The sequence below is a fragment of the Neolamprologus brichardi genome, chromosome 4 (genome assembly GCF_056152115.1).
Source record: "Neolamprologus brichardi isolate AB-2024 chromosome 4, ASM5615211v1, whole genome shotgun sequence".
NCBI classification, from domain to species: Eukaryota; Metazoa; Chordata; class Actinopteri; order Cichliformes; family Cichlidae; genus Neolamprologus; species Neolamprologus brichardi.
In genome coordinates, this window is record NC_142107.1 from 3,801,674 (window position 1) to 3,819,381 (window position 17,708).

Below are 17,708 nucleotides of genomic sequence, written 5' to 3' on the forward strand. Positions count from 1 at the left end.
CATGGAGAAGCTCGCGGCTCTCCAATGGGAGATTGAGAGACCAGTGTCGGAGTGTTAAAGAACAGCTTTGAAATTCTCATGAGCTGCTCGCATAAAAGAAAAATCAACAACATCGACAACATCATAATGCGGACATCCCCTCGGCACCAGCTGTGGGCTCAAGGCTGGAGCCGAACAAAAACTCCCTGATAACGACTGTGTGTTGACTGTTCTTCCCACTCTATGCAAGGCCACCTGGGTTGGCTGGTAGATTGTTTACTTAGCCTGGTAGGGCGGAGGACACTGGGGTGGGTGTCTAGGCCTGCGCTGGAGAGACGGCGCAGTAGCCAGATGTTGCCTGGGATTACTCCTCATCCCCAACCCTGTTGCTGGCCATGTGCTCTATAATGTTGTACTGTGGACATTTATGTGCAGAACTGTGCAGAGGAGTTTTTTTGTTTCCTGTTCTCATGCTGTCCTCCTACTTGTATCCCCATGTGATGTCTGTGTTGTGTGTGTAAGGTCGGGGGCAGGTTGCCCTGCACTCCACTGCAGGGCAACCTGCCACTGCATGTGGCGAATAAAAGTTGAACTTGAACTTGAACTAAAATGTAATATTTAGTTCTCCATCAACAGACAAGCTCGGTTTGAGAAGTGATTAGTGTTTGGGTTCAAATGAGCCAAAAGCAGGTTTTGCTCGACATGAAGATCAAAATAACACATCCCAGTACCCTCAGCTTTCACACTGAGAAGCTCTATAATAATCATAATAAATGCACGAAAGCAACAGCGATGGATTTTATAAAGAAAAAAAACACTTCAGTGAAGCTGAATAAAACCTTGTCGGGCCTCTGAACCACACAGACTGATATAAAATATGTTTTGTACCAATGGTGTCAGACATAAAGGGGCACCAGAATTCAAATGTAATCAGTTTTACATCTTTTCCTTCCAGCTCCCCCCTGCCTATTCATGCTACGCTACAGTAATTTCTGATTTTAATGCTCTTACATTCAGATTACAAATGATCTACTATAGAAATTTCTGTTTTGGCTCCACAGTTTTTTCCTGTAATTTTTCTAATTTCTTACAGTTTAAGCCCAAAGAGAAATGCTGACAGATTTTACTAAAGCAGCATTTCTTCATCATGTGGAAAAACTGAAACTTACTGTTGAGTTGTGGATTTAACGAAGCGCTCTGCGATCGTTTAGTCTTGTCTGATTTTGTCAGGTCGGAGGTCAGCCTGCGCGCCTCCCATCATCCACACTGAACAAGGAGTAGTTCGGGAACATACAAACATTTACGGGCCGGTCGTGTCCATGGCTTGTCTTTAAAATCGACATTAGAGCTACAAACTACGGCATCTGTTGTATTCTCGGTATCGGAGTTTGGAGTTTGGTGCTAACTTATCAGTTAGCTTGGCTAGCCGCCTTAGCAGGCTGAGAGGGAACTTGGTAGCTAGTAGCTAGACTTCGAGCTAGCTTAACCGAAACGGACATTTATCTGATCGGAGGAGTGAACAGACTGCAGCAGACATGCAGGATTTACTGGCCAACGTGGACCACATCAAGTTTGACCTGGAGATTGCCGTGGAGCAGCAGCTGGGAGCCCAGCCGCTGCCTTTCCCCGGCATGGATAGTAAGTGCTGGGATGCTAGCTGGTACTAAACCCGCTGCGGGTTAACCTTAAGCGGAATTAACGGTAAAAGTGACGAGGGGAGAGTTGACCGCCACTGACTACTTATGTTCATTGACCCTGTGATCGTGTGTGTCTCTGCAGAGTCCGGGTCTGCTGTGTGTGAGTTCTTCATGAGAGCTGCGTGTCAGAAAGGTAAAATCACAACATGGTCTCAACTCTGTGGTGATGTCACTGCAGCGTGAACGGCCCCAACAATGAACTCTTTAACTTCCGTAAAGTTAAAGTTTAGACACTTCACGCCACTCAAACGCACAGATCGGTGCTGGTTGACCTTTTTCTAAATACAGCCTTAGATATACTGTTACGCACGGCTACAGTAGCCTGCACCTCACTGATTTCCAAGAATAGCCCATTTTCATAATGTTGTGAATTATATTACTCCTCTTAATAGCTTCAAGGAAAATGACCTTTCCCCCCATCTTTATTAAGCGCTTTTGTAACCATTCCAATCCCTGCCATTAGGCCAGTCTCTGCTGATCTCAAAATGTCCAAATTTAAAGTACTAAATTGTGTTTTAAGTGATCAGCATGACACTGAGAGCCATGTGTGTCTTAATGAGGAGAAGGTCACAGAGCACACTGTGTCTCACAGGTGGGATGTGTCCGTTCCGTCACATCAGTGGAGAGAAGACAGTGGTGTGTAAGCACTGGCTCAGAGGTCTGTGTAAGAAGGGAGACCAGTGCGAGTTTCTCCACGAATACGACATGACCAAGATGCCTGAATGCTACTTCTACTCCAAGTTCGGTGAGTTGACATCATGAGTGCATTTATTTGGTTAAACTTTGCACAGATCTTGTCAGATGAATGCCGTACTGATTAATGTTTTGTTCTGCGACCCTCACAGGTGAATGCAGCAACAAGGAGTGTCCTTTCCTACACATAGATCCAGAGTCCAAGATTAAAGACTGTCCCTGGTATGACCGAGGCTTCTGCAAACACGGTAAGGTCAAATTCTGGTACTAATACCACAAACCCACTGCTTATAGACGTAGCCTGTCTGTTCTGTGGTTTAAATGGAGAAAAACACAGTACGTCTTATTATGTCCTCAACTGTGTCTCCGTCTTCTTACCTCAGGTCCTGACTGCCGACACCGACATACCAGAAGGGTGATCTGTGTGAACTACTTGGTGGGCTTCTGTCCAGAAGGAAAGTCCTGTAAATTTATGCAGTAAGTAGTCCTTTTACATTTACTTCCTACACAACAGGTATGATTCCTGATAGGACCTCTGCTCCACATTAAGTTGGTTAAATCTGCCAAGCAATTGTGCAGGAATTTCATTACATTTCACTCCAGTATAAATGGTCTTTGTTTGATTTTATAATGATGGATAGCTGGATTAAAAGCTTCTTGAGACTTCACCCTGCAGTGACGTAAATTATACGTTGATGTTCCTCCACAGCCCCCGATTTGAGCTGCCTATGGGCGCTTCTGAACAGCCTCCTCTCCCACAGCAAAACCAGAACCAGGCAAAGGTAAGAATGCACACAAACACTCAAATGATGCATCCCGATGCCGGCGTGGATCCATCTCAGAGGATGAATCAGCATGACTCTCGGTGCTTCTATTTAACTGTTCGTTCCTGTTGCTGAGGTGCACAGTGAAAACAGTCTCTCTGCTTGCCTCCTGCCGCAGCCCGTGCCTACCATTGGTCGCTCGTCGCTCTCCTTAATCCAGCTCACCAACTCCATCCCACCCCAGCGGCAGCAGAACAACACGACTACTGTGTCTCAGCAGAACAATCTAAATGCCAACAGAGGGCCTCGTCCGCTGGACCAAGTCACCTGCTACAAGGTGAGTCGGCTGTACATCTGTGTGATTAAAGCTATGCCAGTCTCTCGCTTTGGTCGTAATTGCAATCATTAATCAAACTGTGGTTGGTTATATTGCCAAAGCATGCACCGGCCATACATTTAGATCATTAAAACCATAATTTTCTCAAGTTTAGATGCACTTGTAAGGTTTTACCTATAATACTGGTTTCCTCTGCGTGGTTGCAGTGAGCCTTGAATAAGATGGATCACTGGTGCTCTTGTGAATTTATCCAGCTTCTTAAAGGGGAACAATTTTCTGAATTTCTTGGCTCTCCACAGTGTAGTACTTTACACATTTGCCTAAAAGCAAAAGATGGTAACACAAATCTCTTTGGGATGAAAAATGTGCACAAGAGTCTGGCTCCTCAGTTCAAACACAATCTGGAATCATCAGTTTTAAGTTTGCTTCCCACTTTTTTTGATTGGCTGTCTCTTGCAAATTGTATGCTGAACATGTATGAATGTGGGTGGAGCAGCTGTTCCAACTGGGGTTTTGGGTCATAGGGTTTACTTGGACATTCACTGATATCATTATTTAAAACCTTGTACACTTTTAACAGAGCCACCAATCTCACAGCACATATGACTGTAAATAAACACCCCTAAAACAATCTCCTTTAAAAATAGAGGATTTGTTCTTTTTTTCTCGCTACTGGGAACAACTGGAACATGCAGTAAATGTCGTTAATTACTTCATTTCTGTCTTCCTCTTGTTTGCAGTGTGGCGAGAAGGGCCACTATGCCAACAAATGCACTAAGGGCCATCTCGCCTTCCTGAGTGGTCAGTAACCTTCAGCCGAACACCTCAGTGCTGTAGCGCACCACCCCTGATGTGAGCAGAAGAGAGAAGGGGGAAGACTGCTCTACATGCTGGTGTTTCTTAAAGACTAACTGCCGCCCGACAGACACGGACAGTGGGAGGGGGGCCTGTGGACACATGAAAGTGACAAGAAAAAAGGTCGCCCGGCCTGATTTGCTGGGTTTGTACAGTACGGGTGACTTTGAAGAGTCACTCCCAGGGTCCAGACTGCTGCAAACACCAATACAGGTGCTGTTGTTCCTCGGGTCATGTGACTGCAACTGCCATGTTCCAAGTCTGACCGTGAAAAAAAAAAAAATTGAACAAATGTGATAAACATCTTAGGAATGTAATTTAGCTTGTACTCAGTGCCCAAATCCACACTAGCTACAAAGGTCTCATTCTGGACATTTCAGCCTCGGTTTAGCAGCTGTGTGTGGCAGGTACGGCAGTGCAGAGCAGCTGGAAGAGACGCTTTGTTGACAGTCTGAACATATTTTGTCTGTACAAATAAATGTTCTTGTTTCAGATTATTTATATTTTTACCCCTCACACTTCTGATCTTCTCATAGCCACTTCTGAGATTTACACAGTACACTCACCCCACACAATACACAACATAACAGTAAATCCTTATCCTTATTTTTATTGGTCACAACAATCACATATGAACAGAGCCGATGCGTTCCTGAAGGGGCTCAGTGGTACTTCCTCCAGCGATCGTGTTCTACAAAAGAAGCAGAAGTTGTTTAAAATATTAGCTTTTCTTCACCAGTGAGGTTAACTGACAGGAGTGCAAAGAAAGAAAAGAGGCTCTGTAAGCGAGTGTTTCTTACTGATGTGGTCGTATTCCCACAAGTAGCTGATGGCCACGTAGCCCACGAGCAGCATAGCTACACCACCGATGCCCCCCTTCTTCACATTGATGTACTTGTTGTAGTATCTGTCATGGCCTAGAAGAGAAAACAGCATGGTCAAGTGTCCTGTTTAGTATTCAATACATGCAAGAGGAGCACTCATTCTGTGACTTTAATTACTACTGAGGCCACATTCTCAAATTAGTCTCCAAGTATAAGTAAAGCTACTAGTACAGGGGTCAGCAACCTTTACTGTCAAGAGACATTTTTCAGCAATTTGTGATTAAAAAAAAAAAAAAGACCACAAAGCATGAGCCTCATGTAAAGAAGGATACTGAAATTATTAAGTGTAAAGTCGCCTAAAGGAGTAGATTCTTACTCTCCAGTGGGCTATTTCTGATTATTTTGTACTTCAATTCTGGATTTTCACTTTATTTTACTTATTACTAACAAAACAGAAGAAAAGTGGAGTTAAAAAATTAGCATTTTTAAATCCACTTTGAGACAGAGCAGGTATAATTTTCAACCCAGGTTTCTGTGCAAATCAATTTTAAGGGGGCCCAATCAGACAATATATCAAACAAAGTGAAATAATCTAAAAACTTTAAAACAGTCAATTTTCAACATAATTTTAACTTAAGCTTTAGATTAAAAATTCTTGGTGAAAGTGAAGAAATCATTCCATTTTCCCCTCACACTTTTTTGTTTTTAGATCTGGAATCCATACCAACTGGGAGTTAAAACTACACAGCCATGCTAACCATTTTTACTGAGGTTCAGCAAAAATCAAGGTGATAAACATGAGCTATGATGCACATCGTAAAATATTTTTTAAGAATCTGTGTTTAAGGACACAATTGTACTGCTGGTAAATGTAAAGAGTGCTTTAGATCAGGGGTGTCGAACTCCATGCCGGTGTCCTGCTGAGTTTAGATAACACCCTGGGTCAACACCACTGAATGAAATGACTAGTTCATTGACAGGCCTATTGAGAACTTCAAGACATGTTGAGGAGGTAATTTAGCCTTTAAATCAGCTGTATTGGATCAAGGACGCATCTAAAACTGCAGGACACTGGCCCTCGAGGCCTGGAGTTGGACATCTGTGCTTTAGATCAATGCCAAAAACTGAAATGTTCACACACAAAGCCATTGTTTATTTTTATACTGGAGAGGTTCAGGACCCCTGTACTAAGGAAGCGCCTAGCCAAAGGCAGAGCTGAGCCCTCATAAATAACATATGCCTTACATAACATAGATGCGTTACAGGTGAAACAGTAAAGATGCAATAAGCTGAAGTAGTTAATGTGGTTGGGTTTAAATATGTGGGGGTCAAACATCCAAAGCAACCGACAGTGCACAAGAGATGTGAGGAAGAGTGCAAGCTGAATATATACATATATAAATAATCAGTGTTTAAAAACCAAGCTCCAGTAGGTAAAAAAAAAGAAAAAAGTTTTCCCTGCCCACCAGAAGTAGTCGGAGCAAGTTGTACTCACCCCTGCGAATGGCTGAGAGGACGCCATTGGGAGTAAAGTCTCGACCTCCAAGCCAGGCTCCCAGCTCGTTGAGTTTCACGTCCATCAGCCGCTTCTCAGCTAAGGAAACTAAAAACACGTAAAAAGAGCGTCATCACTGAAAATGCACACTGTCAACAAAGAATAAAAACATGCCACTGAATTACAAACATTAGCAATCTAAAAACACGTTTAAACCGCTTGTCTAACAAGGCAAAAAAAGTGGCAACATCGTGTACCGAGGACAAAAGTGTAATTTTCCTACATATTTTTTTAATAGCCAATAAACTATTAACCATTCAAATAATTATCAGGCTAACAGTTACGGAGACTAATTAAAAAAAAACCGAAGCTCTTAATTCTGAAAAATAATTAACAACTTGTGAACAAGTTTTCAGTCGTCGCAGTAATTCAATTCAACTCAAAACACAGCAGCCGACTCGCTAGGAGCTAATTTGACATTTATCAGGTGCGTGTAGCCGATTGTAATGAGATAATGGATGAAAGTTTGCTGGACCGCTTTTCAAAAACACCATAAAGTACACAACAAGACACCCAAGCTTATTTTAAGTTCTTCTTTATGTTTTTTACAATTAAAGTTGGTCAAAGAGACCATCCTACTTTGTGCTAATCGCACCGTATTTGCGTGCTACCGAGCAAGCTAGCTAAAGAAACCGTTATATAATTGACACGTTTATCAACAGCACGATTATTAGAGCTTCATCCAAGCTGAAGGTCACTCTGAAAGGTGCAGTTAAATGTAAAAAAGCGGCCTGCAGATTTATTGTCACAGTAAATCCGCCAATGACACGCAAAGTCCTTGACGTGACTCAAAGGGTTTAGCGAGGCCTTCAGTCCGAAAAAGACGTTCAAGTGACGAATTCACGGCTTGTCTGATAGAAAACACCCCTCAGTCCCCAAAAGCCTCATTATATGCCAAGATGATGACATATAAAACAAAAATAGGACAATATTTTTGGGAGAAGGCACATTACGGTACCTGCTCTGTCCGCCATCTTGACCGGTGCAGAAGATTTGCTGCAGGGAATGATGGGAATAAAAGGACAAAGTGCATTATGGGAGGTCATGTAGTTTTAAAGTGAATCCACTAGAGAGCGGCAAAAGCAATAAAACCAAACATTATTATTATTATTATTATTATTATTATTATTATTATTATTATTATTGTTGTTGTTGTTGTTGTTGTTGTTATTGTTATTGTTATTGTTATTGTTATTATATTATTTTTTCCTAAATAAATTTATTATCTCTGAATAATACTCTGAATAATACGTTCATGTCTATTGACCTCTTAATTTTTTATTTATTTTGGTGTAAATTTGTATCTATTCATCCTCCCTCACTTTTAAAAATCTAGAATGAATCATTATTCAGATATTTTTAATGTTACTCCCGGTTGTCTGTTTACGTCTCTACATGTGTTAAAAAATCGGAACAAACTTGTCAGGCACACCATAATTGAAGCAACACTTTTGTTAAATGTTGTGCACAAATTTAATTAGAGTGAGATCTGCCCTTTATAACTTATTGATTGAGCAGAGACTTAAAAGATTAACTTGCACACTTGCAGAAGCCTGCTTTTGTTGCCAGCTTTCCTTCCTGACTTTGGCTACAGCACCTGTGCTGCTGATACCTTGTTAGGATTACAGTTTTGCCCCACATGTGTGAAATTGGCACTGCAGATGCAAATAGTTGTATGCACCTCCTGGAGGTACTGATTTGTGCTCAGTGGCCTGGTCTCAGCTCTGGATGGGAGTTCTTAGCTTGGCCGCTGTTGTGAGTTAATTTTTCAAGTGTGCATCACCTCAGGGAAGCCTGGTCTGCTTTGTATATCAGATAAAGATTTTGTCTGCCTCAAAGAGAGGAAATGCCGCATTTGATAGAACACCTTCACACTGGAGTTGGATTTCAAACAAACAGTAGGAGAAGCACAAGAGGCAGGACACGGAAGGACCGTAGCAACTGTCAAAGTGGCCATTTGTGTTTTGGAGTAAGACAGAGCATGACTTAATGTCTCAGTTTCATGCCAGCAAAGGTGCATTGAGCCCCATGCAGGGTCCTTCCCCTGAGCTGTCTTCCCCCATTAACTTTAGGACACAAGTGCCTTGCTCATGCCTGGCGGTTCTGTTGCATAGTTTGTCCATGTGGTGATCAAAAAGATCCTCACAGATGAAGGGCTGATATGACAGAAGAGGTCAGTCCAGTGAGTTTGGAAACCATTGGAGGGAAAAACAGCACATGTCTCAAACAGTCTCCTCTTATCTGTTCTGAAGGGCTCATTCGGATGGACACCACTGGAGCAGTGTTCATATCATTGATCAAGCCACTTCAAGGTCACTGGAGTCCCTGAAAGAAACCTGAAGGCTGCTGATGTGAGCTTATAACTGTTTTTCATCCTTTAGGGCAATGCAGCTCACAGAGTATTTCTCAAGGCACCTTAAACATTTTCTAAGGTTAATTGCTCAGCGTGGCCTCTGGGTCCGTGCTAGCTCTGGATGTTCTGTCATTAGCCAGTACAAGGTGATCAGCGGGTGGGAATTGTGTTTTTGTAAGATTGTTGGCTGGGATGAGTCATCAACCTTGTTAAGTTGCGAGGGAACAAAACAGCCGCACTCGTCTCTGTGAATCTTTCAGGGCATAAGGATTTTGAGAGGCCGGTTCTAGGCTGCCATGTGGGATTTTGTTGTTCCGTTTGTGAAAGATCTGTGATTCACAGAAGCAGAGTTACCTTTGTAACGTACAGTTTAGGGTGAGCTCACAGCTTTCCCCCTGCAGCAGATGAAAGAGCAGGACTTCCATCAGTGCTGCACAGCGACGCTCAAGCATCCACATGGAGCAACACAAAGAGCTGAACTGAGAGGGACTTCCATTATAAAAGAGCCTCTTACTTATTTATAATAAAAGGACTTCATAATACATTTAAAAATGTCAGGACTACAAACCCTGATTTTCCACAGCACACGTGGCAGGGTGAAGTAAATAAGGCCCATTCTTCTTACACTGAAATGCTGTGCTGGGAAACCTTGGGTCACTGTGTTGACTGCCTAAACTGGGGAAGTGGGAAAGTAACCTAAAAGGCAAAATAATCCAAGTAAAAGGTTTTTATTAATAATAAAAATGTAAAAGATGCAAATTCTGCTATGACTTTGAAAAAAAGAGAGAAACAAACATAACAGAGCCCAGAAGTTGGCCACCAAACAAAAGAGTAAGTTATGAAGGGTATCACCAGAAGACACACAGCTCATAAAGTGCAAATTATGCAAACCTGGGGAGACCGTGGCTCAGGGGGTTGGGAAGCGTATCTGTAACCGGAAGGTTGCCGGTTCAATCCCCGGGCTCTCTGTCCTGGTCGTTGTGTCCTTGGGCAAGACACTTTACCCTACCGCCTACTGATGTTGGCCAGAGGGGCCGATGGCGCGATATGGCAGCCTCGCTTCTGTCAGTCTGCCCCAGGGCAGCTGTGGCTACAACTGTAACTTGCCTTGAAAAGCGCTATATAAATCCAATCCATTATTATTATAATCAAAACGGCTCTCTGGCACCAGCGTGCTCCTCTCTCTGGCATTAAGTTCTCTGGCTTTATTGCTGAGTCAAGTCAGACGTACAAAAGGGAAGCAGCTACACCTGGACAAAGAACAGAACACACCCACCGGGTCAAATCACAGCAGGCCCTGCTGGAGTCAGAGCACAGACCATCTTGTGGCTGATCAGTAGTGCTATTTACTGTAACCTGTGCAGAATTTGAATGGGAAATCTGCAGACTTATTTATCCAGGATAACCTGTGTATGGTTCTTGTGCTGGCTGCTCTCCACATTTTCTCACATTTTCTTTCTCTCTTTTTTAAAGGATTGGTGCTCATGAATTCTGAAATACTGACCTGAAGGGTTTACTATTGATGTCTCCCGACACGCTATCAGACAGGTCCTTTTTATTTTGGTTTCAGAAAAGGAGCCGATCGATGAGCAGCACAACAACAGCTTGTAGCACTTATACATAATGTACCTGAAGATACGGTCTCATTCAGAGCGGGGTTTGTGTTAGTGGGAGAGGAGGTGCTGTGGCGCTTCAGGTCCCTGCTAAACACACCCACCAATCAATACACCCCTGTGTATCAACCCCACCCCTATGCACACACACATACCACTAACTAAATTATGCTTAGTGTGTCTCTGGCCATCATCCAAGACTCAAGACTCAGCACCAACCTCTTTCCTTTATTAGACTGATTTTCCTGCTTCTCTCTAATGACTTTTATTAGATGGACGACTCGCAGAGATGTCCAGCACCCACTATCCTTAGCTCTGTTTCTCCTTGCTGTAGGTGGATACATAAATACACTGTGTGTGTGTAAGAGAGAGAGAGAGACTCTTTGATGTTTGATGACTGAATTCTCTTTAATGCATGTTAACCCAAATGCCATGGAAGTGCAGCTCAGTTTTTATATTTTTGGTACAGAAGTATCTCTCTCATGCATGTTCAACAGATCAAGAGGAAGAAAAGAAAATACATAATCATAATTTTCATATGAGGTGCAGAGCTGTATGCTGTATGGTAATTTGGTTCACTAAAATCCAAAGAGAAATAACATGTCAGTTATACTTCTGCGTCAGATCTTAGGCCATAACCACGGCCCCATTTTAATCCTACGTCGCAATCTTCTACGTATCTTGCTGTGCACCTCCCGAGAAACACATCGGATCAACACACCAGGTAGATGCATACCACAGAAGTCCTAATCAAGCTTAAACTTTTTAGCATCATTCAACCCCTTGTTTTGGATTTACAGTCCGCATGTTTAATGGTTTTTAGACACAGCATCAAATTCCTTATGATGATCCTCCATGATGTAGTGGTTAGCACCTTCACCTTATATGAAAAAGATTCCCAGTTTGAGACCTAGGGGCAGACGCAACCCCAGTACAAGGAGTTATAAACTAAAGCACGCCTCGTGCAGGCTTCACAGTCCCCATAAAGAAGGTTGCTTCAGGAAGGGCATTAAGTATAAAATCTGCACCAAATTAAACATGAGGGACCAGCTGCTGTGGTAATACCTTTGGAAGTTGGGGAGCAGCAGAAATTACCTTATACAATTCTTCATAATGAAGTTTTAAAGAGCTCCCTGCATTACCTGGGCACAGAAATAACAGAGGAGCACTAAACCTAGATGCTCGCCTCACGACCAAAACACAGTTACATTGTGAGTATTGCAATTATTTACCGAACCCACACACCACTTTAACACTACACTTTTATCATACTACTGCTCTGTATCTACTGGATTGCTCAGTATGCTGACTAATGATGATGCTGAGTACGTACTGTGTTCACGGCTCACGTCTGGTGCTTGGACTTTATTATTTTCATTATGAAGACTTCATATGAATGTGGAGGTGTGTGCCAACGAGCACCTAAAATTACCAGTAACAAGAAGCACTCAGTGAATGCAAACCTCCGCCAAGCCAGCTCACTCTCTGGACAGGATTTTCTTACTAAGACAAAAGCATTGTGGTTTCTATCCAGGTGCTTTTTAAACACCTATTAAGTAGTTTGAAGTAAAAGTGAAAGTACAATGTACAATGTACAAAGTACAACGCGTCGCCTCAGTGGAGGTTAGTGATGTGCCAGCTGCACAGTACCCAAAGAGACTTGTGTCCCATCCCGAGGCAAAACAAAAGTGTTTTTCTGTTTTAAGCCTGACCATTTAATTGCAAATTGTGAGGCCTACAAACAGGTCTCAAGGGCTAGGAGTGTGCCAGCTAACAATGCTAATGCAGGCATGGTTTCAAGTTTCTGCCACAAACCTGGCCACCTGATTGCTCACTGTTCGAAAGACAACTCAAAGCAAAATCGATCTGCTTTCAAAAGAGTGAACTGTGGTTCACAAACGGACAAAGTTGCCAGTCCTAGGCGACAATTGGAGCATAATTGCTCGGTGGTGTCATTTGGTCACTGTCAGAGATCGACTAATTGTGGTCCGCCACCTGTTGACCGTCTTTTAGGTCCAGAAGACCTGCAATGTGACACATTGTGTACGACACAAACATTCAAACCTGCACCTCTGGCTAACCAGCATACCTGTCGGCATGATCTAGCGAAGAAGCGTCTGAAAAGTGTTTAGGAAAGGCCTTCTAGCTATTCGCTGGGTTCTCCATATGTGATGGCTCAAAAAACATCTGGCTGTCACTTGGGACACTATGTTGAGGGACTTGTGTCATGGTCTGCAGTGGGTGGCTGGAATTTCCATAAGGCTCCTGAACCTACCTGGGATCCGCCCCTGGGCAGGGCCAACTCCTGCACACCTGGAGCCTATTGCAGGCAATCAAGCCAGAGGGATTTAAGCCACACATTGATGTTCATTCACTGCCAGTTCGTCATCAACACATGTTGGTAACAGGCCTTATACTTCAAGTTCTTGCTGTGCTGTATCTTGTTAACCAGACTCTCTTGTGCTGCAGTTGCTGTTTTCACCTTGGCTCACGCTCCACCTCCAGACTCAGGATACCAAGCAATCATTTTGAAAATCCCTCTGTGCCTCACCTGCCTGCCCTCCTGCCATCACACTCCATCTGAAGCCCCGGATCTCAGGTCAGCCTTTCTACGCCACTCAGCCCTCCCTGGATTCTCTTACCCCCCTCTCAACACTCCATGTCCCCTACTGCAAGTAAGAATTGCTACCCTTACAACTTGCCACTTCAGAGCTGCCTCCACTACCTCCCTAACTCCACTGTCTTCTCTCTTCAGTGTGACTGCTCCCTGCTCAGCTCCACTCTGCATCCCGTTCCCTCGCCCTAGCCACGTTTCCCAGGCCACTCCACGTCTTATTGTTTTTTTGTCTTTGCTACGTTTTTTGCACTACGCCTAATTGTCACGTCATCTGCTGTCTCAGCTCTGGGTTTCTGCACCTGAGTCCTGCTCAGTACAGGCCACTCGGCCCCGTGACAACTTGAGCCAACCCCATTCAGTGTTTTCAACCCATCAAAAAGGTCTTGGCAGATTTGGCAGGGTATGCCTAACCGTTATTATGGTGCGTGGTAGGTGAAATGTTTAAAAGTTGGGTAGGACGTTCTGTGACAAACCACTGGTTTGTATTTATGGGAGGGGGTGTTACGGCCCTAGCTGGGCCTCCTGATACTGTCCTTGTGTGGGCGTGGTGTTTTTCTCCACTGCCTCCTCTCTTGCTCCACCCTCTGTCTCTCTCTTGCTCTTCTCTCTCCCCAGGATACAGCTGCTGCTCATTGGCCTCGTTTACCACCTGGGCCCAGTCAGCGATCACCTCTCTGAGGTTATATAAGCTGGGGATGAACTGGATGTGGGAGGGTGGCGTTTTCTGGTGTCGCCGCTTTGAGTGCTAGGTGTGTGATTGTCCTGCCTACGGTGTGGAGTGGTAGGAGCAGTGGAAGAGGCTTCTGGTGGAGTTCCTCTGTGCTGGTCAGTGTGTGACTCTGGTCTAGGTGTGGAAAAGGCCTGCTGTGTGTGTGACCAGCCCCACCGTGCGTGGCTCTTTGTGAGTAGCTCTTAACTGAGCAGTGGTTTTGCTTAAGTGACGGCAGCCTCCATTATTTGGTTTGGCCTGCCTAGTTATTGCTAATAGCAGCGTTGCTGTCTTTTTCTGTTGAAGCCTTATAGTTGTTTTCTTTGTTGAAGTGGTCACCATCTCTTTGGGTTGGCCTGTCTGATTTATCATTAAAGCAACATTGCTGTCTCTTTTTGTTGTTACTGTGTATATGAATATTGAGTTAATTGATTATAATAAAGATATATTTTGTGTTAAATACCTCTGCCTGGCGTTCTTTTCATTTCAACCCGGATCCAACTGTTACTGTCCCCCACCCTCTTCGCCTAGCTTTCATGTGGGGATGTAACATACAAAGTGAAGCCTTTTGTCATTTACCCCGTTGAACCAATTTTAATATACTTAACATAATTTTGAGTACAATCACTTTAAAACAATTGTGTGGATTTAGTACATGTGTAGCACTGATTTCTTTGTTTATTAAAATTAATTTAAATGTTTAGAAATGTCAAGTGTAAAGAGTTTTTGAGATCACTTCATATTTTGTATAAAAAAGTATTCATGAACATTGTGCATGTATTTAAACGGTTATAACCTGTTACTATTCTGTACATGAAGTCTTAATGAAATAAATGATGTCAAGACAAAAAGGCAGCAGAAATTGATGCATTGTTTTAAAGATAAAAGACGTTTTATGAAATTCTGAGATTGAAGAAGAGGTCAGAGGTTAAAGTAACTTCTCTATTTATTGTTCCCTGTATGTCTATGTTGTCGATACAAACAACTGAAGTAAGAAAGATTTAAATAGCTCTGTGTAGAATTATCATCAATGGCCTTCAGATTGGTCTGCTGATCTTGAAAGAGAAGTCAGTGTTCAAAAGTGGGATGATATTTTAAATCTTTATATGCTACTTTAAATATGTTGACAATACACACCGCACTTATGAGAATTATAGTTTCTCAGTCACGAGGTTTTTGCTTATTGTTAACCTGACCCCACTCCACACCTCTACAATGTTTGATCACAATTGACTCAAATTTTTGAGCTACTGTTTACAGACAGAATGATGACACATGCACACGCTGCCAAAAACGCTTGGAGGTAGTCAGTAACGGAAATATGCTGTCTCCTAAATCCAAACTGGGAGCAGGTTCCACAGGAGAGTGGCCTGAGAGCTGAAGGCTCCCATACTACCTGTAGAAACTTTATAGAAAGTCTAGGAATGACAAATAAGTCAGAAAGATATGATGAGGCCTGATCGTTCAGGCCTTTGAGTCAATAAAGACAAGCTAAAACAGGAGCAATATGATGGATTTTTCTGTGAGCTTTTGGAACTAGATGGTGGATTAATGTGAGAGTTAAAGGACATTGTTTTGGCAAAGTTTCTACAATTTGGGTTATTGTAGGCTCTTTGTCTTACAATATAAATGCCACTGTTTTGATCTATTGCTATATAAATAAAATAGAATTGAGCGTCTACTTTAATTAAATGTGTCTATTATACTACACAAAAAGTCAATTAACTGCGATGTCTGCAGAAAACGGCTTAGTCTATCCACGTCGCTCTTCTCTTCTCCGAATGAAGGTCAGATTCAGTCACACACTCTGTGGAACCAAGACCTGTGTGCGTTTTACACAGTGTGGGCCAGAACCTCTAATCCAATGTCATCCTTTGACACCGAGAAGCCGGCACCAACCTCCAGAGCGGCATTTTCCCAAATGCTCTCATCAAAACGCCTACACACACACACACACATACACACTGATTCACACATATGTACAATGGCAGACTGGCACACTGAGCAACGGTGCAGCACAAACCCACATGTCTGCTGCACTCAAATTTCATTTGGGCTCTGAGGGTTACCAGCGAAACTGTAACGTAATCTCATTTAGAGAATGAACCCAGAGGCAGAAGTGACCCCGCGGCCGAGCTTCACCTGCTTGTTTATTAGTTTTGCTTGTTTGCTGCAGCGCTGCTGCCCAGCGGCCTCAGTGCACTTCAGAGGAGTCTGCACTAGCTACACACACACACACACAAAGGCACTGGGGGACGTATGATTTTATTCCACCTCAAGAGGCAGGTGCCCTCGAGGTCTGCCACAGAGACAGCTCTTTGAAGCTGATGGAGGGAGATAGAGGGAGAAAGAATGGGAGATGGTGGGAGGGGGGCTGGTTCGTGTGAGGGTGAAGAGTAGGCAGGCAGACAGCAGCGAGCGAGGACGAGGGGCTAGAACAGAGATATTACAAAAGGAGAAACTGGCAGCGGAAAGAATATGATGGAGGGAGATGAAGGATAAAGAAGAGAAAAGAGGAGAGGATGGAGCCCCGTGTCTCTGCACACGGCTCTGTAATACACATGACCTTTAAACAGCCACGCTGCCACTCTCTGCCTGTTCATCCATCCCTCACCAGGCACATCCTTTTAGGTTTTTTTTATCCATGTTTTACTTAAAACTGCCACTTTTTTTCCTCCTATCGTCCTTGCAAGAAATTCCTCCCTTCCCCCATCTGTAAGTGTCACTCACTTTTTTGCTCATTTCCTCTCTTTCTTGTCTTTTCACATCGACCTGTTCTTCTCCACATTGTTACAGATGTCCTTTTCTCATTGTTCTCCTGCTGACCCGGATGCTTTTTCCCCCCTTTCTGATGCCCTGAAATGTAACAAAGGTGGGATGGTTAGTGAGCAATAGATTTAAAAGATTTTCCATTACTACAGTAGTGTCATTAGAGATATGCAGATCATCAGGGGAGAAACTAAAAGGAGATCACAAGCCTGATGAAGGTCCCACAGGAAACTGGTGGGTGTGTGCGTGCGTTAGAGAGTAGGTGAGCCAGCAGGGTGGAGGGGGATGGATGCTGCATGCACAGAAATGCTCCACAGGGAATATATTATTCATTGCAGTGATAATGGCTTCATCCCCTAAATCAAACTTTCCCATTCAAATCCAATCACAATCGTAATTGTAAGAGGTGCTAATGGCAAGCGGACTAATCAAAGGCACACTTGTGGATGAACTCAATCACAGACGAGCACGTCATACATTTTCTAAGAGAGCTAAAAGCCAGCTTTCAGTTTACTGTCAAATTAATTGGCTGCTTTACTTACAACGTGGATCCCGAATGCTTGTCAGCATTGCTTGTTTTCATTTATTTAGGACAGCACCCAGCTGACTGCTCATTTAACCTTGAAGAATAATTCATGGTTGGAAAGCACGACGCCTCTGAATTTCATCACAATCCATGTTTAGTCGAGAAACAATTCAGTATATATTTTATTCTGCGTCCATGTTTTTCTTCACAGTTACTGTTTATTTAGGCTTTTATCTGTGGTTTGCTGTGCTTTATGTGACTGAACCCTGTAAAATTGCATTTTGTGTGTTGTGGATGTAAACACGCGGCTAGCCTCAAGGGCTGGGAATTAACAAAAGCTATAAGATCAGTTTGACTCTCTGTACCGGAACCATGTTCGACTGCATTGTTCTACTGCAAACTTTGAAGTAATATTAC

General features: G+C 43.2%; 2 protein-coding genes across 2 annotated transcripts; one reads left to right on the forward strand and one right to left on the reverse strand.

The window, feature by feature from the left end:
- The first annotated feature begins 1,188 nt into the window (after positions 1-1,188).
- On the forward strand, positions 1,189-4,817 carry cpsf4 (cleavage and polyadenylation specific factor 4). Its single transcript, XM_035910842.2, has 8 exons — positions 1,189-1,617; positions 1,759-1,809; positions 2,269-2,421; positions 2,522-2,617; positions 2,753-2,846; positions 3,079-3,151; positions 3,312-3,470; positions 4,211-4,817. Exons 1-8 carry the CDS (start codon positions 1,515-1,517, stop codon positions 4,277-4,279), a joined length of 798 nt encoding a protein of 265 aa, XP_035766735.2. The 5' UTR covers positions 1,189-1,514; the 3' UTR covers positions 4,280-4,817.
- Positions 4,818-4,919: 102 nt separating this feature from the next.
- Positions 4,920-7,755, reverse strand: atp5mf (ATP synthase membrane subunit f). Its single transcript, XM_006797984.3, has 4 exons — positions 7,663-7,755; positions 6,645-6,752; positions 5,126-5,242; positions 4,920-5,016 (listed from the first exon to the last, which is right to left on the reverse strand). Exons 1-4 carry the CDS (start codon positions 7,748-7,750, stop codon positions 4,988-4,990), a joined length of 342 nt encoding a protein of 113 aa, XP_006798047.1. The 5' UTR covers positions 7,751-7,755; the 3' UTR covers positions 4,920-4,987.
- Positions 7,756-17,708: the final 9,953 nt, after the last annotated feature.